Source organism: Netta rufina, assembly GCF_964035555.1.
Source record: "Netta rufina genome assembly, chromosome: 14".
NCBI classification, from domain to species: Eukaryota; Metazoa; Chordata; class Aves; order Anseriformes; family Anatidae; genus Netta; species Netta rufina.
In genome coordinates, this window is record NC_140137.1 from 954760 (window position 1) to 979615 (window position 24856).

General features: G+C 53.9%; 3 protein-coding genes across 5 annotated transcripts; 2 read left to right on the plus strand and 1 right to left on the minus strand.

Annotated features, from left to right (window-relative positions):
* The first annotated feature begins 364 nt into the window (after positions 1-364).
* On the plus strand, positions 365-11284 carry GRPEL2 (GrpE like 2, mitochondrial). 2 transcript variants are annotated; one of them, XM_084295007.1, is made up of 4 exons: positions 365-494; positions 4602-4770; positions 5649-5730; positions 7080-11284. In XM_084295007.1, the coding sequence occupies exons 1-4, from the start codon at positions 418-420 to the stop codon at positions 7433-7435; spliced, it is 684 nt and encodes a 227-aa protein (XP_084151133.1). In that variant the 5' UTR covers positions 365-417; the 3' UTR covers positions 7436-11284. The 2 variants fall into 2 exon arrangements, with proteins under 2 accessions (XP_084151133.1, XP_084151134.1); XM_084295008.1 differs by having other exon boundaries at positions 384-494; positions 4635-4770.
* Positions 11285-13613: 2329 nt separating this feature from the next.
* On the plus strand, positions 13614-16195 carry PCYOX1L (prenylcysteine oxidase 1 like). 2 transcript variants are annotated; one of them, XM_084294993.1, is made up of 6 exons: positions 13614-13774; positions 13888-14094; positions 14393-14567; positions 14654-14865; positions 14956-15096; positions 15534-16195. In XM_084294993.1, the coding sequence occupies exons 1-6, from the start codon at positions 13648-13650 to the stop codon at positions 16190-16192; spliced, it is 1521 nt and encodes a 506-aa protein (XP_084151119.1). In that variant the 5' UTR covers positions 13614-13647; the 3' UTR covers positions 16193-16195. The 2 variants fall into 2 exon arrangements, with proteins under 2 accessions (XP_084151119.1, XP_084151120.1); XM_084294994.1 differs by having other exon boundaries at positions 13712-13774; positions 13956-14094.
* A 769-nt stretch (positions 16196-16964) lies between these two features.
* IL17B (interleukin 17B) lies at positions 16965-18620 on the minus strand (the record flags this gene model as incomplete). Its single annotated transcript, XM_084295021.1, has 3 exons — positions 16965-17223; positions 17442-17728; positions 18600-18620. The coding sequence occupies 3 exons, from the start codon at positions 18618-18620 to the stop codon at positions 16965-16967; spliced, it is 567 nt and encodes a 188-aa protein (XP_084151147.1).
* Positions 18621-24856: the final 6236 nt, after the last annotated feature.

Below are 24856 nucleotides of genomic sequence, written 5' to 3' on the forward strand. Positions count from 1 at the left end.
AGATAAATATTAGTAAGACTAGAGGGAACGGCCTCGAGTTGTGCCGGGGGAGGTTCAGGTGGGAAGAGACATTTCTGCTCAGACAGAGCGGGCAGGCACCGGGACGGGCTGCCCAGCGAGGCGGTGGAGTCCCAGTCCCGCGGGTGCTCAAGGAACGGCTGGGCCTGGTGCTTGGGGACGCGGCTGGGTGGGTGGTGGCGGTGGCAGGGCCTGTTTGAAGCCGGACGCGGTGCTCACCGACATGCTGCGGCGAGGGGTGGTGGCAGGGCCCGGCAGCAGCCCCCGGCCCGGCCCGCACCGAGCCGCTCCGCCCCCCCTCACAGCGCGCCCTGAGGCGCGGGGCGGCACCGGGCCGCGGGCTGCCGGGAGCTGTAGGCGGCGGCGGGGCCTGCTCCGCGCGGCGGGGCCCGGCGGAGGATGGCCGCCTGCTGCCTGCCGGCCGCCCGGCGCCGCCTCGGGGCCCTGCTGGCGCTCGGCGCGGCCCGGCGCGGCAGGTACGGGGCACGGGGACGGGACGGGACGGGACGGGACGCGGCGGTGGCGGCGGGGCCCGGGGGAGCAGGGGCCGGGCCTGGGGAGCGCCGAGCGTCCCGGAGGGGTCCCGCTGCGGGTAGGGGGAGGAGGGGAGCGCGCCCCGGGCCGGCCCCGTCCTGGAGCCTGAAACGGCCCCGCAGGGAGAGGCCCCGCGGGCTGCAGCCCCTCCGCCTCCCCGGGTCCACTCGAGAGCACCCAGACTTGTGGACTCCCGGGCTGGGCTGCTTCATCCTCGGTGTGCGCGGGGTCCTGGGGAGGGGACGGCACCCGTGTGGTTTGGGAAGAGAGTCAAATCAATTTTGTTAATATTTAGACAGAGTGCGCAGGCATGTTTTTGAACACCGTGGAATATGGCTTTTAAAAGGGCAGTGAGACCCACAGCCGTTGCTTTGGTTAGTTGAATGAAATGCAGACAGCTGAAAACAAAACAAAAAGATAAAATGTAAGATAGTTTATTCTAAGGGTTTTTCTCTGAAAGAAACCACGTAAATGTAATAAAACGATTCTAGAGCACATAACAGAAGCACCTGGGTTTGGGACTGAACGTGAAGACGTGTGTCTGGAAGTCCTCCCGCTGCCATGCGCGTGAGGACTGCTGGGCCCTGCGCACAGTGCGCAGCAAGGCTGGAGCAGGTGGGACTGCTGGCAGAAGCCAGGCAGGCTTTGTTGGTGGAAAACAGCCAGAACCTGCCATCGTCATGAAGCTCCTCTTTGTGCAGGGGCACGCCGTGGCTGCGTCCACACTGCAGCCAGAGGGAGTGGCTTGATGCAGGCAAGTGGTGGTGGGGACCAGGTGCCCAAATTCTGGGGACTTCTTCCGCTGGACTGGCTGTAGTCTGGGTGTCTGCTGCCAGTTTGTGGCCATCATGCGCTAAGGTGTGCTGCAGAAGCTTATTCTCCTGTTAGGTTTCATCAAAAAGGAATCCACAAAGTGTTCTCATACACTGCCCCCAGATGAGACAGTGAGTGAGGATAATTAGATTTTCTCCCAAGCACTGATGTAGACGGCTCTGTACCTCAGTTCTGGCATGCTTTGTCATGCAGATTTGGGAGGAGGAGGAAGGAGAGATTAAGGGAGAGGTGCGATAGGGTCCTTGTGTTGGAAGGGGAAACAGCATGGGTTTGGGGTGTTTGGGTATCATGCATGTGGTCCAGAAAGAAATCATTAAAATGCTAATCTTTAAGGACAGCTGGCTTGAACCATGTGGCTACAATCAAGTTCTCTCCTCCATCTATCTGTTTGCTCTTCTGTGACATCAGTTTGTAAATCTTTTTGAATCACCAGCTTAGTTGTACAATCTTTTCACACCCTTTGGGACTTCCCCATGTCTGTCACTTCAGGATGCATCAACTTCCTCCCGTGGGATTCCTGCCTATTTTTAGGGCAGCTGTGATCAAGACTGTACTTAGAAGGCAGAGCACTGTGCAGCAGACAGACTGTAAATAGCACATGCCCTTGGTAGAGGTGTATTTCATCCTCAAGGAAGAAGTAAATGGGGCAACATTTTCAATTCTGCCTAATAGTTCTTAAGAATTCCCTTTGGAACCAGTCTGGGACACTTTTTTTTTTTGCCTTCAGCTTTTAAGGCAGGCTTGTCTGAACAGCCTGTGGCACCCGGGGCATTTCAGCGCATGGGGGAGTGTTTTGTGGCTTGGTTTCACCAGCTGAAGAAAGGAGTCCATGCTCGCAGCTCTCCGCTTCACGTAGGCAGGTCCCCATGGTGGAGACACCAGCTCGCTCATGCCCCTCTCCTCCTACACACTGAAACACACCCCTTTCTGTAACATGAATCACTTGCACAGGGAAATGACACAGTAAGCTTTGCTTCTTGGATGCATAAGAGTTACCTCTCTTGTATAGTTCTGGTTTGGGTTGTTTCTTTTAAGCTGCAGGTACCTAACCTGTGAGGTGCCAGGCAAGGCTGCTTTCTCAGCTGCATTTTAGCTTCTTTGGTTCATCTGAAGCAGGGTTGATTTCCATTCCTGCAGCTCTTTAAATGAAATCCAAGAAGATAAAGGACAAAGCTTGTAGTTGATGCTTACCGCAGGCACATATTCTCCCCCACAAGTAAAGCTTTCCAGTTGCTTAAAGGTCGTTCATTGATTTTTGAAGGCACGGTAAAGGAGGTACAGCTCTTTCCTCACTGCTGGCTTAACTACTTCCTATAATTTTGTAAAAGTACTGTGTTAACCAGTTGCCAAAACAAATGGGACGAACATCATTCAAGGTGGAGTGTTGTGCCCAAAACAGATCTCTGCAGCCATGGCTAAAATGTTGGGCTTTCTCCTCTGAAGGCATTCCTGGGACCAGAGCTGCAGGGGCTGGGGAGCTTTTTGAGAAGGCTCTTTAAAGGAGCATCCTGCTTCAGAGTAAATACACTTAGTAAAGGCACTTTCAGGTCTGTATGTGATATGTAATGGCTTTGAAAAGGGACAGTTTGGCGTACAGACCACGTTTCAAGTATCCACTTAATAAAAAGTGGTATATGCAAACGTCTTCAAGTGGGAAAAGGGAGTCTGTCATTAGTGCTGTGGGTGGTATAATAACCTTGTGTTAAAGACAAAATGAGGGAATATTTGGGCTACTGAGCAGGGAGTGGTAGGAGATGCTTGGTGGTCTTTGGGCAGATACATCTCTTAAAGCGTGCTTTGGTCAGACAGATAAGGTAGGCTAAGCCCTCATTGCCACCCAATGTGGGACGCCTCTTCCTTTCCCCATGTTGACCTTCCCACTTCTCTCCAGGCTCCACATGTTGTCTGTTCTTCTGTGCTGGCACTTGTACTCAACAGATCTCTCAGCAAACCTATTTGAGGACGCTGGACACAAAACACTTCAGCAGGGGTAGTTTTTGGCAGGTTTAACTACCTGAACCTTCATTCTGCAGGAGCTGCAGCGTTCAGTACTGGGCTAAGAGGCACGAACCCTCCCCATTCAGTTGCCACTGTCAGCTAGATCCTCACGTAGTGTGTATACAAAAGCGCTGTGTTGCAGGGGGTGTTGCAAGCCTGGCTCTGCTCAGCTGAGGTCCTCCTGAGAAAGGAGAGGCTCCCTCTTCCTTGTCAAGACTATACTCAAATGTTTGCTCTTGGAAGCAAATTGAGCTTTCTTCTGCAGACTCTGTTCCTGTGTGAATTGTGAGGGGGAGGTGGGCTGAGGCTTTGCCCTAATGCTGTCCAGGTCAGCTGTAAATGCAGGAGGTGCTTCTCTGCATCGAGGAGGTGGGGGGAAAACTGCGCTTCGCTCCTGGGGCGACTGCAGTGTTGGTGGCAGTGAAGGGCACTGTGGAAAAGCAGAGTGAAACACTGTCTATTTATTGAAGTGTCTAACCTACTGCTTTTGATCATCTTTTGATGAAACTGTTTTTAGCTAGATTTCCACTATTTATTTTTGGGAAACCTGTGAGATAGTTACAGTATAGAATAAGCTTCTTGGCATCTAGGCAGTGTTGTTACAGCTCAATGCAATTATCTAACTCTTCGGTTGTTTCATAATTTCATCTGCAAGTTCATCTGCAACATGGAGTCAGCCTTCTGGATGAGTTTCACCTGATGTACCTGCATGAATTTACATTCTTAGAGGAGCAGGCGAGGCTCTGCCCATGTATCTATTTAAATGCTACAGCTTCACGGATCTACTGAATTTTGCTTAAAACTTTTGCTTTAAAATGATTCTTAAAACAGCTCTCTGCTACCTGCTCCTTTTCAAGACTGCCTTGCAAAAAAGTTTCTGAAGTTTACCATTCAGTATTGACTATCTGTACTGGGAAGTTAGCAAAATGCAACCAACAGCTTTTTTTCCTGTAAAAACCCGACTCTTTTTAGTTAATGTCAGGGAAGTGGCGCACAGCCTCTGTAGTGATATGAGCCTAAAATAAAAGAGTTTTTTCAAAATGTCTGTCTGAGTTTTCTGTGCTAGTTGCCTATCTTTTCTGAAAAGAGGTAAAATTTTATCTAGAATCCTATGTACCTTTTTAAGAGGATCGTTTAGAAATTACAGTAAACAGGAATCTTTCTTTATGACCATGTTGTAGCATAACTTTTTTTTTTTTTTTTTTTTTTTTTGCTAGTTTGTACTTCAGGGTGTCCCCATGTGTTTTCAGCACTGCAGCTCAGCAGAGAAGTACAGGAGATGAGTGTGGCCCAGAAGATCCCCACGATGAGCCAAAGCATCCCCTTTCTGATTGTGCCTTAGAGCACAAAGCCATCAGATTGGAAGAGCAAGTCCGGGATTTAACTGTAAGTGTGCTGCTGGTGGCACCACTGTTTTTCATTCAGTCCCCTCGACTTTGTCTTTCAGCCCTATCTTTTTCTCTAAGCACTGTAACATCCAAACGTCATCGCTGTGCTCTGGCAGCATTCAAAGCAGCAGTGCTCTAGGCGTTAGGGTACACTGTGGAAGGAGTACGGTCTGCCTTTCCCAGAAACACCAGCTGTCAGTAGCTCCCGGGAGGAAGACACTGATAGTATGATCCTGGCAGAGAAAAGTGTATGTGAGAGATGGGCTGTGGTCAGCTCTTTCACAGTGCTGTGAAGAGGGAATGGCAGGAGCTTTGTCCTGACTAGTATTATATGTTGTAATGTGCTGGACCCAGATTGTCTGAGAAGGGAAGTTATCTTTGGCATCTAGCAGGGAAATGGAAGGGATCATTTTATAGGGAATTTTCAAATGTGAGTAAGGAGAGGAATAAATACTGAAGCATGGGGCAATTGTGAGGGCAATTGCCCAGAAAGTACTGCTGCAACAAGTGATAAATCAGCTGTTTCTGGATCTGTTGCTAAGACTTGCCTGGTAGAGAAAGGAGTGTCTCAATAGGCACAGTGAGTCATGCAAAAAGCAACAGCCTGACAATGCAGCGTCCAACTGAGTTGTGCCCTGAAAGCTTCTGGCCTTGACTTGGGTCTTTTGAGGGGATTGCGGTTGTGCTGATTCAGTGGAGACTGTGATCAGTAGGAGAGGGGTTGGATTTGCCTGTTCTAATGAAAACGCTGGAGCCCAGCACAAACCTTCTGCTGTGAAATTGGTTATTTTTAAATGATTTCTAAGGGATTGCAAACTTGACAAGAAATCAGTTTTACTCCTTGTTTGATGTCTGCTCTTGCTATCATGGTTACAGGAACGATACCGGAAAGCTTTGGCAGATTCTGAGAATGTCCGGAGGAGAACACAGAAGTTTGTGGAAGATGCCAAACTCTTTGGTAAGCAAAGTGAGGAAGAGCTGTGTTTACTGCAGCAGCATGCCTGCCTGCCTGCCTGAGCATAAAATGCTGCTCAGCAGCTTTTCTCTCCCCTCTCAGTCCAGCCCTTGTAAAGGCCGCACGATGTTTGGCCTGGATTGTTGGTGTCTGAGCTTACTCACTATTTTTCTATATGTCCAGCTGAGACGAGTGAAGGGGGAAAAAATGTTTAATCATTGCACTCTGCCAGCATCATTTCTGAGAATGAGAAGCCATTATTTTCTATAGCACGTGAATATCTGAAGGTTTTTTTGTAGCTAAGCTTTGAAATTAGAGCTGCTGTCGTTTTATTACCATTCTACCCATGGTGCTACAAAATGGCTATTGAGTTCTGGGTTAATCAGCACTATTGGTTTGCAATTTTTTTTTGAGTTCTGAGTTTTTGTATGCAGCCTGCTTTAGGTTTGAAGAAAAATGAGTTCCTTTATTAGAAGTTGCTCATGGAGTGAGGCACAGGGGGCTGTAAAGCATTAAAGCAGAGCCTGGTTCAAGAGGAGACAAGTTGGTAATTGGTCTGCTTCTGTCTGCTCCTTTGTTGCCTCTCCTTCATGCTATTTCATTCTGTGTGTGTTTGAACATGTATGTACAAGTGTAGACAGCACTGAACTATTGCTTCTTTCTCGTTTCTGTTTTCGTGGTATGTCTTTCCAGTAAATTAGTTTTGGCATCATTATAACTGAAGGAGGTTGGTTTTCCTGAAATTTCTGCACTGTGTAATATACTGTTTCTGGAAATGTGTATGATCTAAATACATTTTTCTAATGAAAGACGCTATGGCAGTTTTCATGACCAACTTGAGGTCCATTTTATCCAGTCCTTCCACAGCAACTTTAACATATGAATATGAATAAAATTGTGGATATATGTATGGATGGCCATGTATTATATCAATTTCTCCCCATCTTGTTTGTTCCGTGTGTGTATAGGCATTTCTGTGAGTTGTTTGGCAAAACATTTAGGACTGTGGGACTGTTTTGGAGGGTATGGAACAGCATTCTAAATGATGAGGCTTAGTCCCAAGAACTTCTTGGAGTGAAATACTAATAATACTAATAATCATTGATCTATATAGATGTACCTTTCCTGCATATACCTTGATTTGGGGAGTCTTCATGATAGTCCCCATGTAATGCTAAAGCTTTGGCTACAGGATACAGAAGGCACCATCTACTCTCATTGAAATAAGAGTTGAAATCAATTAGCAGCTGTAATGGTGCTTTCAAACTTCTGTGACTTCGTGCCTGTTGTAGGCACTGTAGCTCTGTGTAGTCGTTGTTCTTCATGTACTTCTTGCTTCGTTATATGTGTAGGAATCCAGAGTTTCTGCAGGGACCTCGTGGAAGTAGCAGACATCTTGGAGAAGACTGCTGAGAGTGCTGCAGAAGAAGCAGAGCCTAGTAATCCAAATACAACTCTAAAGAAAATCTATGAAGGCCTGTCTCTCATAGAGGCCAAGTTGCAAAGTGTATTTGCCAAACATGGCCTTCAGAAGATGAACCCTGTTGGGGACAAATATGATCCATACGACCATGAAATCGTCTGCCACGTACCAGCTGAGGGAATGCAGCCAGGCACGATAGCACTGGTGACTCAGGATGGCTACAAACTCCACGGCCGCACTATCAGACATGCACTCGTTGGCGTGGCGGTGGAGTCGCAGGAATGACATCACCTTGCCTTCTTGGCATCTGGGACCTGATGGAGCTGAGGACCTCTCAGCACTCAGTGACAATGCAGCTGCATGTCTTTATTTATTAAGCTAGGTTTGTATTGTACATTGGCTTCTTTATAATGTGTGCAGTCATTTTGTCATTAATTATAAGGTACTTGTATATTTAATGATCCTTTTTGGAGTACATGGAGTAGTACTAGGAGTTCCACTATTTGTCAGGAACGTGGTACTATAGCTCCTTTCTCTGTTGCTCATTTCTCTATTAAAACAAGTACAGGGAAGGGGATATGAGAGAGAAAGAGAAATTATCTGAGATTTAAGGTATTTTGTCTCTCAGCTCCATCTCTGAGACAGATGCCTGCAGTGGCCTTCAGGCAAGTAACTTCTCTGCCTCGGTTTCTGTATCTGTAATAAGGGAGCATAATAATACTTATTGACCTACCTCACAGGGATGTGGTGAGGCTTTTTCTTTGCAAAGCACTCATAAGAGGAAAAGCTCAAAGGGCTGAGTATTATTATCGGTCTAGTTCTGGTGTCTTCCCTTGTCCCCAGAGCCCTTAGATGAGGATCAAGATGATCACTTGAATTGATACTTGGGGCCACTTTTTTCTTACATTGTTTCAGGAAAATAATTCTGGATTAATGAAATCTCTGTCATGCTACAGTTCAATAGGGATGCGTCTTTAAATAGAATCTGGTGGTTGTGTCAGACTTCAATGTGTTAGTATTTGTTCTCCAAGTAAAATTTCAGCTTGACACCTTGTTCCTTGAGGTAAAACAGGGAGTGATGGTTCTTGGTAGAGCCAGAAACTCTTCTCAAATCTCTATCCAACCAAAAAGTATATTTTATAGGAGAGTAATCTCTCTTCCCTGATGGGTATTTGTGCATCTTTCAAGCATGATAAACTGTATGCTCTTTGTTGCAGCTTTCGGCAAAGTGGAGATGTGCCCTTAAGTAGGAAATCTGGACTGTTTTATTTTCTGGAGCTCTCCAATAATGGTACTCAGATAACACTAACTTCCAGTTCATATTCAGATTCTACTTCTGTGTAGTCATAGCAAATATTAAAACTTCTGTTTATTATTTTTTTCTTGACACAAGGAGGAAAAATCATTTCTACATGTACTAAAAGTCTCAAGTGTCCTTGAAACAATTTTAGCAGCAATGACAAGAAAGCTGGAGAAGCAGAAGGCAGGGGAAGTGAAAGCAGACCTCAAGCCATCCTCCTAGTTGGAAGCATGTTGTTGTCACAGTATGCCATATGTATTTCCCAGTGGTCCTTTGCCTGGGAGTCCATTTATCTCAGCTGAAAGGACGCAGTCACCCAGTAAGATCAGAATTTAACCCTTTAGAGAACAGTAAGCAGAAGAGTGGCAGAAGAGTTATATAAGCCAGGCTGTGGTTTGCACTACATAAAAAGCAAAGTAGGCATGGTGGTTTTCAGGTTATTTCTTACAGATTCATTAATTCCTGCCTTTTTGCTTTCTGGAATTGGATCTGTGGCCTGACAGTTATTTGAGACACACTTGCAAAAGCTCTTTATTTATGGTGGATGCTGTCACAGGTTTGGAAGAAAGCTTATTCTTCTTCCATTCCTTTGCAGGCTTCAGTTGTGTAATCCTTTTGTGATGGACTTCAAGATAACAGCAGCCTTCAATCAGCAGCTGTCAGCAGTCTTGCATGTGAAGAGACTCTCTGCAGAGCACATGCAGCTAATTGGCTGTCACTGCAGATTTTTTAGGAAGATGCACATTTTAAATATGCTTTATGCAAGCTGCTTTAGTGACAGCGGGATGGGGGGTGATTCAGTAGTGGATACAAGTGCAGTTTTGTGCTGGTAGTTAGGTTTTCAGAGGGGCACTTGAGACTTAAGCCTGAAACAGTGCTTCATGGCAGCACTAGATCACTTTGGAAAACACTCTAGTTCAGTACTCTTGTTTCATCACACTTGGAAATTTTAGAGATATAAAGGACTTCCTGCTCGTTGTTTTTGCTGACTGTACATACCAGGTTATACAGAGATAATCGAGGCAGAGAACAGGTGAAATTTGTGATGTGGCAATGCAAGTCTTGCAGTTCTGCCTGTGACTGCCTGCAGCCTGTTCTGTGGAAACTGTAGCTTCAGTTGGAGCAATTGCTTCTTCTCTGCCTCTTCAGTCCATGGTATATCAGCTGATTCTTTCTGCAAATACGAGGGGAGAGCTAGTTATGGAAACTAATTTGTAATGTGAAATGTTAGTTATAAGAAACTGAAGAAAACCACAAGCATTTCACGTAACAGGTAGTTTTCAGTCATAAAAGGCTGCAGCTTATCTGAGCCAGACATAGAAGTAGCATGTGGCCAAAAGTGATGGGATACAAAGCATCTTTATACTGACCCACTGAGCAACCTGACTGTGAAAGTATGCTGCATCTGCTTGGCCCACCTTTGGACCACTTACCAGGCCTGCCTGTGACCTCAGCTAGTATTCACCCTTTTTTGCCTTAAAGAAATACCCTAAAATGCACTCTAGACACTTTCCATCTGTAATAAGAGGTTATTGATTCAGCTTCTGTATCTGGGATCCACTTTCAGTGAGGCACTGTTGTATGGCTGCAGCAGAGATCTGAGGTATCGGGTTCCCGTACAGTATTTGTGAACCTCCCACAGGCCCAGTTTAATTTGGGGCAAGCTTTTTTCCCAGTTCATGCCTCAATTTTTAAGATCTATGAAACTTATATAAGGTCTGATCGGGCTTTTATGATGGTTATTGCAAGATGTACCTATTGCTTAGAGAAATTACCAAAGAGATAGATACTGTTACTGTTGTTTGTCCTAGTTTTCTGCTTAATTGCAATTGTGAAATGAGAATGAAATAACCAAACCTTGATTCCAACACAAAATTTAGATTTCCTAAGCAAAATTTGATTCTCTTGCCTTTGAAGCACACTTAATGATCTCTTACTGTGGATGAGATTGCCTAAGGATTGAGTGAATTTCTTCACAGATTGTAGCTCCCGTGTCTTCCCCGTTTGTGTAAAGCTTATACGCTGAGTGCAGTGGGACAAAGTTCCCCTTGGTGCAGTTCCATCATGCTCTGCAGTGACACCAAAGAGGAGTCTGATTCATGAGCTTCTTCTCTCACTTTATTCGGTGACTCGAGCTTGTAGAAGGGACAGAATAGTGGAGGAGAGGAAGTATTGCATACCTTTGACTCATTTCCAGTCCGTTCACCCAGCCATGAACTGAACTGGGAATGCGGACTGGATAACCCCTGCATGCAATGGTGATGTGTGGACCTGCATTTCTGCTCTCAGAAAGAGGGCAGCCCTGCTGCACAGGGGCTCTGGCCTTGTTCTGTGATCCCGCCATATCGTGCCGGCGTCTTAGCTCTGACCAGGAGCAGTGCAGAATGTGAATGTTGCTTTGTGAACCTTAAGTTCTCAGTGCTTCATCAGCAGTTGAAAGAGAACAGCTGTGATAAATCAATGGCTATAAGTCCTTTAAATTAAAAAAAAAAATGTATTTAAGTTTTATATTGTGAATATTGTCATTGTGTTTATTTTAAAAGATGTTTTGATATTAGTTGCAAAGTCAAATGAACAAAGCGTTGCTAATCTCCAAAAATTTTAATTCTATTTAGTTGGTGGGAGACCTGTATATACTGTCTGTTTTTGTGTTTCTGTGCGCTGTGTTTACCCAACGGTTCTGGCTGTATGAAAGAGGAAGACTCAAGTGCGGGAGCAGTGCAAATAATTGACAACAACATTTGAGTTAATGTTGGAAAGGGCTTAATTTCTTTAGATGTCCAGATACTGTCCATTTGCTAATGATAATAATAAATAAAAAAGAATTGCGGTTGCTTCTTTTCCTTTTTCCCCCTTCCCCAAACTGCTGCTCATTCTGGTTGCTGCTTTAATTGAGTGGGACTGTAGATTGAAAGGTTTCTAGCTATTCCTGAGCTGGCTATCTAAAGTAAGGGCTACAGTCCACTGCATTTGTTTGGCATTTTATGAACAATCCTTTAGGTGCACTCCAAGAAACTTGGGGGGGGGGGGGAATCTTTCCTCACACAGGTGAGTTGCCAGGGGTTTCTGTACTGATGAACTTCTGTCATTCTCTGGTACTTTGTGCCTGCTTTCCTTTCTGTTCCTGGTTAAGTTCATTCACAGACCACTGTGTAGAGAAAAGCTGTCTGCCAGCCTATGGTGTTTCATTCTGCAGAACTCCTGACAGTTGAAATACATGTTATCTTGTGTTATTTTTGTCATTCTCTTCCCTCACAGCTTCATTTTGCTGCTTATTTCTCCTTTTGTGTGTGACATGTGGTAGCAAGCACAGTGTACAGCAATTTAGGTGGCATAATAGACAGTGTGTTTTAGTGCTTATGGTATCCACAAGTGGGTTAGGATTTCAGGGATTTGTTGAGGAGAGCAGGCTTTCTCTCCAGGGATTGCAGCAGATTTCTTCTCCCTTCCTGCATCCTCTGCAAAGATAGCCTGGCCTCCATTCCTCGTATTGCTGTAGTCTCTTTGTGTTGTGCCATGTCAGCAAGCCTTGCTTGCCTCAATTTCCTGAAGCTCTGAACGCCCCTGTGCACTTATCACTTAAAAGAAGAAAAAAGAAAAAGCCACTTTGTAAAAGAACATTATAAATGGCCTTTCTGGGATAAGACCTAAATCCTTGTGCTGAGGATCTACCAGCAAAACCCCCTTGTGATTGTAGAGGCAACTTCCCACCATACTGGCTCTTCCTCATTCTGCCCAGGAGCAGCTGTGATTGCATTGCTCTGTGTGCGCTAACCAGCCAAGACAAGGAAATAATGCTAACTGCTGTTGTGCTAGTAATTGCTGGCTCATCTGGTTTTCTCTGCAGCAACAGTGAGAGTTGGGAGTTTTCAAATCACAACCATCTCCATCTGACAAAAAAAAAAAAAAAAAAAAGTGTGTGAGCAAGAGAAGGAGTGTTTTGCTTACTGCACAGAGCCAGCCATAGTGAAATCAGGGCAGTTAAAATAAGGGCTTCTTAAAACCTGAAGCATGCAGATGCATTTCTGTGCTGTGTTTTAAGCAACTTTGGGAATGTGGTTGCCCTGTGCTGGTGGGTCAGTACTGTTCACTGTAAACTTCAGGGGAGCTGAGCAGCAGTCGGAGCTTGGTCTGTGTCTCCCCCATGTTCACATCTGCATTTTGGGGTTGTGTTTGCTCCCCTACACCGAACTTCCAAAGCGGCTTCTGACTCGGGGAGAGGTAGCCTCTGCATGTGTTCTGGCTTCTGCCTTTCCTGTGATGGATTCCCAAATTTAATTTTGTCTTGGTACAGAGCCAGCCCTTGGCTACAGCAGGCTCTAGGTGCTGTAATTACACGCGCTTCCCGGTTTTGCTCAGATTTTGCTAGCCTTTGTATTCCAGGTAGCAGCAGGCTCCCAGACAGGATCCCCAAGACACAAGCATCTTGCTGCCAGGCTCCTTGTTTTGCTGAGGGCAGAAATTACAAGCAAAAGCTTGAAATGCCACTGCTGAGGTACGAGTCACAGCAGAGCCCAGCCTCGTGGCCAGGCGCTGAGCACCGTGTCCTCCCCCACGTGCCAGCTCAAGATAGGGAAAACACGCTCCCACAGCAGCTTGGCCTGAGCGCAGTAAAGGTGGGCTCCTGCCACTTGGGAAGCCCAGCACTGTGCAGGAAGGTCCCACCCCGGGGCCTGTCGCTGTGGGTTCAGGGATCACTCGGTTTTAAGCTGTCGGTTCAGCACTGGGCCGGCCGTGGGTCGGCAGCTGCTGCGTGTGCAGAATGGGGGCACCGCGCATCCTCGGCGTGGTGGTGGTTGTCGGTCGAGCATCGCCTCCTCTGAGCCCTGGCGTCACGGTGTGGAGAGCCAAATTTCGCAAAACAAGGCCGATTTTGACGCTACGCCTGTGTCTGCAGCCAGCCCACCGCTTCCCCCGGGGCCACAGGGAAGCGAGCAGCCCCAGCCCCCGGCCACGCTGCCCGGCCGGGGGGCGAGCCCGGGCCCCTCTCCCCCCGCAGCTACCGGAGGCGCCGCCTCTGTGCTCTCCGCCCTGCGGCCGGCCCAGCCCAGGCTCCGCAAGCGCCATCTGCCCGCTGCCCCCTGCCCTCCTCCCACTGCCTCCGGCGGGGGCCGAGCCTGCCGTGAGGGGCGGGCCTGGCCGGGCGCTGCCGCTGCCGCTCCCGCTGCTGTCGGGCCCCGCCGCCGCCGCCCGCGCCATGGCCCCGCTGCCGCTGCCGCCGCCGCCGCTGCCGCTGCTGCTGCTGCTGCTGCTGCTGCTGCTGGTGCCCGCCCTCCCGGCCCTCCCGGCCGCCTCCGCCGGCCCTGCCCCGCCGCGCAGCATCGGTAGGAGCCGGGGGGCGAGCGCCGGGAGCCGGGGAGGGCGCGGGGGGGAGGCGGGGGCTGGGGGGGGTGCGACGGGGCGCGGGTGTCGGCCCCGGCTGACCCTCGGCCCGCAGCCGTGGTGGGCGCCGGGCTGGGCGGCGCGGCCGTCGCCTACTTCTCGCAGCAGCAGTTCGGGCCGCAGGTGCAGCTGGATGTGTACGAGCAGGCCGGCGTGGGCGGCCGGCTGGCCACTGTCACCGTCAACAAGCAGCAGTACGAGAGCGGGACCGCGTCCATCCACGCGCTCAGCCTCCACATGCAGGACTTCGTCAAGACCCTTGGTGAGCCGATGCTGCCAGGCATGCCTCGGGCACGCCGTGACCCCTGTGCCATCCCTGCACCCCTCTCCTGGCTGCCCTCAGTGGGGTTTAGCGCTCACAAGATCCTCCTGCTTTGTCTCGTGGCGCTGGGGAGGTTCCGTGGGATGCCCAAACACATGGGGTTGGATGAGGGGCCCCAGGGTCAGCACTCCCTGATGCTCAGCCAGGAGTGTCACCCTGCCGCCCACCGTCCTGCCCGCATCCCCATCTGGTTCTGCCCCTTCCCAGCCGCCCGCCGGGGCCCCTCTGCTCCCTGCAGGCCTCAAGCAGCGGCGTGAGGTGCCAGGGAAGAGTGCCATATTCAGCGGGGAGCACTTTGTCCTGGAGGAGACCGACTGGTACCTCCTCAACCTCTTCCGGCTCTGGTGGCACTACGGCATCAGCTTCCTGCGCCTGCAGATGTGGGTGGAGGAGGTGATGGAGAAGTTCATGAGGTAGGAGAGCCAGGGGGCTCAGGCGGTGCCAGGGCCTTCCCAGCACCAGAACCCGACCAGGCGCCCTGTGGTGCTGTCCCCTCCAGGATCTACAAGTACCAGGCGCATGGCTACGCCTTCTCCAGCCTGGAGGAGCTGCTGCGCTCGCTGGGGGGTGAAGCCTTTGTCAACATGACACAGCGCTCGGTGGCCGAGTCCCTGCTGGAGGTGGGCGTCACGCAGCGCTTTGTGGACGATGTCATCGCGGCCGTCCTGCGCTCCAGCTACGGCCAGTCAGTGCTGGTGCCCGCCTTTGCAGGTGCACTCCCTTACCCCACTGTCTGAGGGTTCCTCCCGTAGTCCCCTCCCCGGGCAGAGTTCTGAGGCACCCTCCTCTTCCTCCCCCCAGGAGCCATGTCGCTGGCAGGGGCCCAGGGCAGCATGTGGGCAGTGGAAGGAGGCAACAAACTGGTGTGCTCGGGTCTGTTGAAGCTGACCAAAGCCAATGTCATCCCTGCCAGGGTGACGGGCATCTCTCTGCACAGCTCGGGTGAGTATGGCCAGGGGAGGCTGCTCCGGCCCCATGCACCCATGGGTGCTGCCGGCCTTTGGGTGTGGGTCTGTGGCCAGCAGGGTGGGAGGTGCTTCGTGGGTAGTATGGGGATCCCAGGGCACTGAGGGATGCCATCTGTCAGTCTGATCCATCTGGGAGGCAGGGCCCTGTGCTACAGACCTCAGCTCTGGGGTCCCTTAGGGCTTTTCTTTGGGCTCGGAGATTCACACGGACACCATCCATGTTGCAGGCTTGCCCCCTGCTCCAGCTCAGCAGGAGGGCTGGATAGCTCTGGTTTGTGGGGCGGGTGGCTCTGCCCTGCTCCTCCTTACCTGACTACGCTGAGTTTCTCTAGAAGTTTTCTCCCACAGGGAGAAAAGAAGGTCCAGTGCAACACAGCTTGGGGCACGGGGCTACACTAACTGTCTTTTCAGAAGGGAGAGCCCTGTACCAGGTGCACTACGAGGGCAGCGAAGGCCAGGGCTCGGCTTTCTACGACATGGTGGTGGTGACAACTCCCCTGCACCCCAGCAGGAGCAACTTCACCTTTGAGAACTTCGAGCCACCCATCGCCAACTTCCCTAGTGCCTTCCAGCCCTCCGTCACCTCCGTGGTGCACGGCTACCTCAACTCTTCCTACTTCGGCTTCCCTGACCCCAAGCTCTTCCCCTTCGCCAGCATCCTCACCATCGACACCCCTGACCTATTCTTCAACGCCATGGACAACATCTGTCCTGTCAACATCTCGGTGGCTTTCCGTCGCAAGCAGCCCCAGGAGGCTGCAGTGTGGCGAGTTCTGTCCCAGCAGCCACTGGACAAGCAGCAGCTGAAGACCCTCTTCAGGTCCTACTACTCGGTGCAGGTGACGGAGTGGCAGTCGTACCCCCGCTATGACTCCACCAAGTCCCTCCCGCCCATCGTGCTCCACGACAACCTCTTCTACCTCAGCGGTGTGGAGTGGGTGGCCAGCTCCATGGAGATGATAGCTGTGGCGGCCAAAAATGTGGCCCTCCTGGCTTACAACCGCTGGTATCAGGACCTGGAGAAAATCGACCAGAAGGACTTGATGCACAAGGTGAAGACTGAGCTGTGATGCACGGGGGTGGTGGTGCGGTAGCCAGGGGAGTATTTATTGCCTTGGGAACAGCACGGGGTTTGGGGCAGGGGGTGAGGGACGGTCTGTGTCCCATATGACTTGAACAAGCTTTGCCTTCAGGAATATGACCCCTGCCCTGTGCTGCTGCCTGTCTGTGCCACACGCCTGAGGTTTCCCCATTCCCCTCCCTGCTCTGTACTGGAAGGAACCTGTGGGTTTTCTGTCAAAAAGGATCATGGCTCTTGCTGCTGTGGGAGGGATCTCAGGGGGCTTCAGAGGCCAAGGCTGTGGGGTGAGCAGCAGGGGTGACAGGCTTGGCCAGAAGCAGAGCCCTGCCCTCCTGCCAGCAGCGCGCAGAGTGGCTCAAGCGATGTGCTTTATTGAGGATCTCAAAAGCTGCCCCAGCCTCCCCAGCCAAGCCCCCAGTTTGTGCATGGGGTGAACACCCACTCTGCAGCCCGGGGCTGGGGGTGGTGGGCAAGGACCCTCCTCTTTGGCCCTTCCCTGGAAGTTAGAGGGCTCACGGTGAGGCTGCAGGCAGGGCTGCATGGCTGGGTTGCTTGCAGGGGCTGCCCCAGCGGTGGGTGTCCCCAGAGTGGCTGCTTGGACTTGAGGCTGACAGAGCCCACAAGGGGATTTCAGGGAGCCCTTGGAGCTATGCAGCTGCAGCCTCCTTGTGCAGACACACTCCTTGCCCTGGCGATGCTTGGGAAGCAAGAGCAAGCTAGTTAGATGCCCGTGAGGGGCTGTTAGGGTTAGCTCTGCAGGCTCAGAAGATGCAGGTGCAGCCCACAGCAATGGTCTCCATGACAGTCTGGTACTTCTTGTGACACTTCTTCCTCCCAGAGGGCTTGCGCCCCACCTTGCCCGTCCCCTGGCAGAGCAGCCGGCGGACGGGCAGCCGGCTGTAGATGGGGATGCTGGCCATGGTGCGGTCCTCCTGCATCGTGAAGGGGTTGATGCAGCCGGTGCAGAGGCACCGGGCCTCGGGGATGTCTGCTGGGATCCGTGTTGCGTCATGGTTTATGCTGGAGAAGAGAATCAAGAGGAGGCAAGGGAGACGGTGAACCTGGCAGGTGAGATGGGGATGGGCAGGGCAATGCCACAGCAGGGTGACATGGGGAGCTTCCCGTGGGCTGGCTCCATGCTGCTGGAGCCACAGTCACTGCCATGCCCACCAGCGTGCAGCCAGCACACGTGGCCCTGCCCAGAGCCCCCGGCCCTTAGGACCGTGCCCCACACTCACCTGTAGGCCCAGGGGGATAGGCTCCTTTGGTTAGACCTCCAGAGCTGCAGGTTGACCTGGCACTTGGTGTCGCCTGGCTCAGAGCTGTTCCTCAGCTGGCGCACCATGTCCTGGATGCTGCGCTCATAGTCCTCCATGGGGGTGTAGGTGTCATCCAGGCTCCAGGCCAGGGCGGGGGCAGCTGTGGGGGGCCGTGCCGGGCCCCTTCTCCTCCCCTTGGCTGCCTTGCTTTGGTCTTTGGCTTCTGGCACCAGGACCATGGCAAAGGTGAAGATGCAGAGGAGAAGCTGAGGAGGAAGGAGGGTGGTGCGTGACTGCCCAGGCCTGCACAAGGGGTCACACCAGGCAATGGCAGGGCTGCATCCATTTTGGGGTGGCACGTGCACTGTGGGGTGGTGAGCACATTGTTGTGGTGGACCTGTAGCCCAAGCCCCAGGTGGTGCTTGTGGCTGCACAGCCCCTTGCCCAGGGACATGCTGGCAATTTGCATCACCCAGAGTGCCCCCGTGCTGCCCTGAGCTGTGCCCCCGGGGGGCTGCATGCTGGGAGGGACGCATGCGCATCCAGCTTGGGGTGTACCTCAGGCTCCTCTGGTTTAAAAGGCGCTTTAGAGATGAGACAGGCAAGAATGGGATCTTTATCGAAGCCCTCCTCTCCCTCCCTCTGTGCTCCAAGGACAGAGAGAGAAAGAAAGATGCTTTTTCCTTTCCTTCTCCCTCTGGCCTTGTGGGGCCAAGTTCCCGTGTGCTGACAGCTGGCAGGCTGCCCCGTAGCAAACAAAGTTGCTTTCTGTAGTCCTGCTCCTGCTATTCACCTTCCTGCAGCTGGCTGAGGCAGCCCCACACCCTGCTCGCAGGTCCTGCTCCTGGGCAGCTGCCGTGACACTCGTCCCATGCAGGGGCCCGGGGCAGAAAGCTCTCAGACCTGGGCTGTTCTCTCCCTCCCGTGCCGTGCTGTCCCCTCGGACCATCCTGAATTTGCTCTTCAAGGCTTCTTTGTCCTTGTTGCATGAGGCATGGGAGTGATTGGCCCTGCAGGCCAACGTGTGCATCTCCAAAGCAAACAAACCCAGGTAGCCATCCGCAAACAAGCGTGTCACTTATTCTATCACAGAAGACAAATGAGCAGCGAGCCCCGAGCCACAGCACGGTCACCTACCAGGTTTGGAGCCCACTCCATCGCAGCAGAGGAATGTCTGCCTGCAGTGAGGCTGGCCCAGACACACTAGGAGCTAAATAGGGAAAGCCTCAGCCCCGCTGTGCTTTCCCAGAGGTGTGTCTGGCGCATCCCCGAGGTGCCAGTGAGCCTCAGGGCCAGGGGCCAGTGTGGTCTGGGACTCGGCCACTGCCTCCTCCCTGGGCACTGGCTCCACCAGTGGCTCCAGCCATGGCCCTGAGGGACTCACTGGACAAAACCTGCCCGGGGAGGGGTTTGGGGTTCTGCTGGGGGTGACGGCATGGTGACAGGAGCCACCCTAGCTCAGACCCATCAAGCGAGGTGATGGCAGCCCAGCACCCCGATGTTTCCGTCCCCGAGCCCGTTCTGTCCCCTGCTGCTGCTCCCAGCCCCCAGCAGCGCGGGCACAGCGGCTGTGCTGGCAGCTGGCCCTGGGGCTGTGCCCCGGAGCTGCAGGCTGGGGGTGCTCCTGGGGACGTCCCTGGGGGTGCTGCCCCCACCCCAGGCCGTGCCATGCCCCTGCGGTTTCCCGAGGCTAGGCACTGGGGCGTGGAGTGCTGCGGAGGGGAAACTGAGGCACGGGGCGGGTGGGGGAGGGCGCAGCCACGGCCTGGACCAGGGCAGCGGGGGTCACTCGCGGCTTGGGGTCCCGGAGCAGCCCCTGTCCGTGTCCCTGCAGCCGGGGGATGCTGTGCCGCACGGTGGTGCTGTCCTCCACCCAACCGCGCCGCCGCCCTGCAGCCTCCGGCCGGGCCCTGCCCAGAGCCTGCAGGGCTGGGAGCGGAGGTGCCTCGAGCTCACCCCGGGCTCACGGCGCGCAGCTTGTCCCCTGCTGCTCTGGAGGGACCTTGTAGGAGTCGAAATCTGCGGCCCCAAAAGCTGGGAGGGCTGCTGCAGGAATGCCCCCACTTGGGGCATGTGCCCCCCTCTCGAGGCTGCGAGGCCTTTGTGTGTTGTAGGGTGCAGAGAAATTTCCTCATTTTCCCAGTGCAGGACCTGGACCTCTAGACAGAAATAATGAACCACAGAAAATGGGGTAAACCTCACTACCCCCCCACGTGCTGCTGCATTTCCCCTCCCTTGAGCCCCCCGCAGCCTGGGGATCGTGCAGGTGATGTGGTGCCACTGCCCTGTGTGCAGGGCAGCCCCAGCCCACATTAATGCTCCAAGGGCGTGGGCCCCCGCAGGGCTCTGGGGGCAAGGCCACCCTCACTGCCAAGGCCTGAAGCTGTGAGGTCCGTGCACCTTGTCCCTTTGCGGGACAGGACGGGACAGGAAGGGATGGGACGGGACAGGACGGGCGGGACAGGACGGGACAGGACAGGCCGGGCATGGCCTGAGGCTGCGGAGCCAGGCGCCCGGAGGGTGCTGGGCTGCGCGTGTGCCGCAGCGCCTGTGTTGTGTCAGCGCTCGGAAATGCTGTTTACACATGAGAGAGGCTCAGAGGCATCCGCGCTGGGAGCCAATTACCCAGTTTTGATCTTTTTTGGTGAAAAGGAAACCAGGGCTTTTCAGACATGGCCAAATTTGATAACTGAGGGAGGCAGCTTTTACCCACCAGCCTTGCACAAGGGAAGGGGCTGGGGTGCACGGCATCAGGGGTGAGGGCGGGCAGCCCTGGCCTCCTGGTCTTAGGGTGGGCCCCCCGTGCCCAGCTCCAGCTGTGGCACTGCCCTGCCAAGCTGGGTGCTTGGGGATCAGCCCCAAAGTGTGGTGGGAAGGTGAGGGAGCAGGCAGCCAGGAAGGGCTGGAGCCCCCCCAGGGGGCGAGGGATGTGCTTTTGGGTGCTTGTGTATGTGCCCATCCCTGCTAGCTCCCCCAACACATCCCCACCTTCCCCACTGCTTTGGGAACCTTGATGGAAGACGGAGCCTGAAGAGTGGCAGCTGGCACCCAAATGGGGTGGCTCAGGTCTGCCAACCCCAGTGAAACCAGGATGCACAACTCCCAGGCGATCCACCACGAAATCCACTGTCTTGGCCTCAAGCTCATGGGTAGAGTCTGGGTGTTAGACGGGTTTGGGGCAAAAATGGCAGAGCACGTGCCTGCTTGTGTGATGCAGGCAGCAGGGGGGAGCACACCCGCTGGGGAGCATGGGCCAGAGCATGTGGCAGGGGGTTGCTGGTATTGGCTGGGGGGGGTAGGCTGGCTGTTTGCCTGCAGGAGGGTTCTCGCTGGGGTGGGAGCCGTGGACATGGGGTCTGTGCTTCCCCAACCCCCAGCAGCCTCAGCACAGAGTAGTTCCATGGGGCATGGCCTTTCCCCAGCCGTGAGGCTGCTCCCTACAAAAGCTGAACTGGGATCCTCAGCCAGATATGTGAGCCCCAAGCGGGGCAGCACCAGCCTCAGCACCCACGTGTGAGCCCATCTGCAGCTGCACCTCATGGAGCCGCGCCACCTCCCATCACTGCATGAGCAACATTTTCCACTCATCAGAGGCGAACAGGATGGCCTGGCCAGACCCAGCCCTGTGCCGCTGCATGGGAGGAGAGCTGGGGTTGGGGACACCAAAGTGGGGACAGCGTGGGGCCCTCCACATCCCCACACCCCTGGGCAGGTAGCATTTGCCCAGCCAGCCGGCCCTGTGGCATGGTGCTCACAACCATATTTGCACAAACGCTGCTCAGCACACCAGCAGCTCCATCTCGCCCAGGCCAGAAAGGCTTATTTTAAGCTCGCTGGAAAAAGAACATTGGTGGGAATTAAAACTCCATTTCTCAAAAATGGGAAAAACAAAACGTGCTTCATTCTGTCCACTCCTCCAGTTGCATAAATACGGAGACGTGTCCTGGCTACAGAGGGTGGCCAGGAATGCACTGCTGGCATTGAGAAGGGTCAGTGCCCCACCCCGGGCATCCATCAGCAGGACCCGAACTCATTCCCTCCCATGCCTGGTGACAGCAGTGATGTCCCCAGATGTCCCCTGGGGTTTTCCCACGGGGGGGCCGAGTGGGCAGGCGGGTGGCACGGGGCATTGCCCCAGCACGGGGGACATGTGCAGGAGGGGCGACCACAGCAGCCGTGCGAGGGGACAAGCTGTCGGCAGCTCGGGGCCTCGCTGCTCCTGGACTCTGTGTCAAAGGCTAATATTATTTATACAGCCCTAATCCAGCCATGTCAACAGCCTGTCTGCCTCCTCGGGCTTGGGGCCATCTGTAAATTGCACCCCATAGATAATGCACAGCGAACAGCCAGGATTTGGTGTCGGGAGGCAGAGCCATGCACGCTCGTCCCTTGGGGACGAGCACCCGACCCACAGCACCCGAACCACACATTCTGGGGCCAGAGACATCAAGAGGTGGCTGCCGGCAGTGCTGTGCTGGTGGGAGGGAGCATGTCCGGCACATCCTGCCGCGGCCCCGCCAGCGCATCCATCAGCCCTCTGGCGTTTACAGCACGTTGCCCGTTACAAGATCCAGATGTACAGGTTCCTGCTGCCCCACTCCTCTCCTGCCTTTTGTTTTCTTTTTCTTTTTCTTTCTGCTCTTGGAAACAGAGCACCTGATGGAAAAAGCCTGCGTGTGCTCTCGTTCCTAGAAACAACCTGCTTCCTTCCGCTGCCACCCTGGGGTGCCTCAGGGGGAGGACAGGAGGGGCAGGGCAGGCACCAACTCTTGTCCCAGCAGGAGTCTGTTCAGTGACTCTGCCCCAGGTCCCCATAGACAGAGCAGCCCCAAGGCTCTTCTCCAGGCAGGGAGGCTTCAGGGATGTCTGAAGCACCACCTGGGCATGGGTACCATCAGCCTGCCAAGCCTGAAGGGCATCTGTCCCCAGACCCTGCTCTGCCTGTGTTCTGCTGCTCCCTGGGGAGCTGTGCCAGAAGCTGCACCTCAGGAGAGCCCCAGCCCTGCAGAGATGTTCCTCATGGGCCTGTGTGGCTGAGGAGGGCTTGAAGGAGCCATTGGATGGAAAGGCCCTTCCTGGGATCTTATGGGTCATGGGCACCCAAATGCCTGCAGCTGTACCCCATCCTGCTGCAAAGCATTGCCTTGTCACACGAGCCTGGAAAGGGGTCTTTATATTCCTCTTGTCTTGCCCATCCTGTGCTCCCAGTTGCTGCTGTTTTAGCCACTTGTGGAGGGCTGGGATCTGCAGAACAGCTCAGGAAGGTCCTGAAGGTCACCTTCAGAGCTGCTCCAGCCCAGGCTTGCCCGTGAGCCACGCCGTGCTGCCCGTGTGGCTGGCACAGCACAGGCAGCAGGGCCGCCAGCTCCTGCCCGCAGTGATATATGGGCTGCGAAACACCGGCAGCCCCCTGCAATGTCAGCTAGCAGATTAAAAGGCTATAAATTAGCATGGTTGGGTATTAGTGGGGCTGGCTGGGGAGGGACATCTGCTGGCACTCCCCAGTCTCTTGGGAGGGTCAGAGCCAGCACACGCAGCCCACCAGCCTCACCCCCAGGGGGGCTGCTCTGCACCACTGCCCATGGCACCCCCGGGGTACCCAACACCTCTGAGCCCCGGGGCTGCTCCCCATGGGGCCGTTCTGGGGACCACCCAAGGGTCTGTCCCCTTGCCAAGCAGAGGCTGGGGTGGGAACGGGGCTGCCTGGGACCACCCAGCCCTTCATGCCCAGCCAAGTGGGGCAGGGAGTGGGAAAAAATGGCTTTGGTGGAGATACTGAAACTGAATGTGCTGCGGGGAGAGCTCACTGGGCAGCATCTTAGTGAAGGAGTAACGAAAACAAACCCGCACCGAGGAATCCTGCTTTGCCCCAAATGTTTTTCTTATGGAGTTGTAATAAGACAAGTGTTGTAAAGATAGTAACCTTCTAAACATTACCTTATTAAGGCTTCTTAGAAACCACAGGGCACGACCCTTCTGGGTCATGGAACAAGAGAGCAGCATCCAGAGAACAAACAGAGGCTAACGTTACATTTTTCACTTCATTTAGGAAACCTGGTTTCTAATTATAGGGTTTGTTTAATGGCAGCATTTATTTGTGCTTCACTTGCAGCCAGCCACCAAGAGCAGGGGCTGCACGTCTGTGCGGCGGGGTGAGGGGCCAGGGGGGCAGAGAGCTCCGGAGCTGCTCCCAGTGCTGTGGGTGCTCAGCAGAGCCAGGAGCTGGCCTGCCATCACCACTGGCCCATGGCCCTGCTTCTCCTCCCCAGCACCAGCCTTGTAGCCACCTCTTGGACCACCCATCCCCACTGCTGGTGTAACCTCCCCGCATCAGTTCTGCTTCCCCTGTTCCTTGCTCACTCCCCGGGTGCTGTCCCCAGACCTGTGGGCACAGCTCTGCGCCTCACCCAGCCTGGCACATATTGCCCTCACTCCTCACATCATCAGCTTCTCCGTGACTTCCTCAAGCTCTGTCCTTCTGGAGGGGACAGGGGACATCAAATGCTGGCATACTGTCTCTGGGCAAAGCCTGGTGTGATGGCTCAGCAGCCTCGGTGCTGTGTCCACATCACAGGTGATGGGGACGGGAGGACTGATCATGGCTGCTCGCCCCCTGCCCACCATGGCAGTGGGATTTCCCAGCCCCTCTGGGGCTGTGTCAGTGGAAGTCCTCCCCACCAGACACAGCCTGCAGGCCGGGCCCTGCGGGGTCAGGCATTGTGTGTCCCTTCCCAGGCCCCTCCAGTTCGCACCAGGTGCACACAGCAGATGTATGCCCTGGCACGGCTGGTGGCTGAGTGCAGTCCCATGAGCTGCCGGGGTCTCTCAAGGCCCAAGACCTCAGAACCTGGCCCTTTGCTTCCTCCCAGGAGGGTCCCCAGCTGGGAAAACATGAAGGAGAGGCCCTTGATTCCTCCCGCCTTGGGCTTCGACTAGCACTTGGTTGCTGCTGGCTGCAACAGACCTCACACCACCTGCTTCCCCACTCCAGAGCCATGCTCTGCTGCTGAGGAGGAGCCTGTCACAGCCCCACAAGCTGAAGCATCACTTGGGGGGGACTTGGGACCAGTCAGGACATCATTACCAAAAGCAGGGATGCTCCCCCTTCCCGGCCATGCCCCCTGCGCTGGCTGTGCCCTGAACTGACAGCCAGCGTGGGAGGATGAGGGCGCGTCGGTGCAGTGCGTTTCTCTCTGAGCCGCCAGCTGGCTGCTGGTTACAGCTGTCCTCAGCGTGGGGCGGCTGCCATACATGGGCTCGTGCTTCGGGACGGGACGGGACGGGGCCAGCACGGCCCCACGGCAATGGAGCACCCGCGCTAAACCCCAAGGAGACGCACTGCAGGCACCCAGGTCCCACCCTGGGATTTGGGGTTCCACAGCCACTGCTGCCCC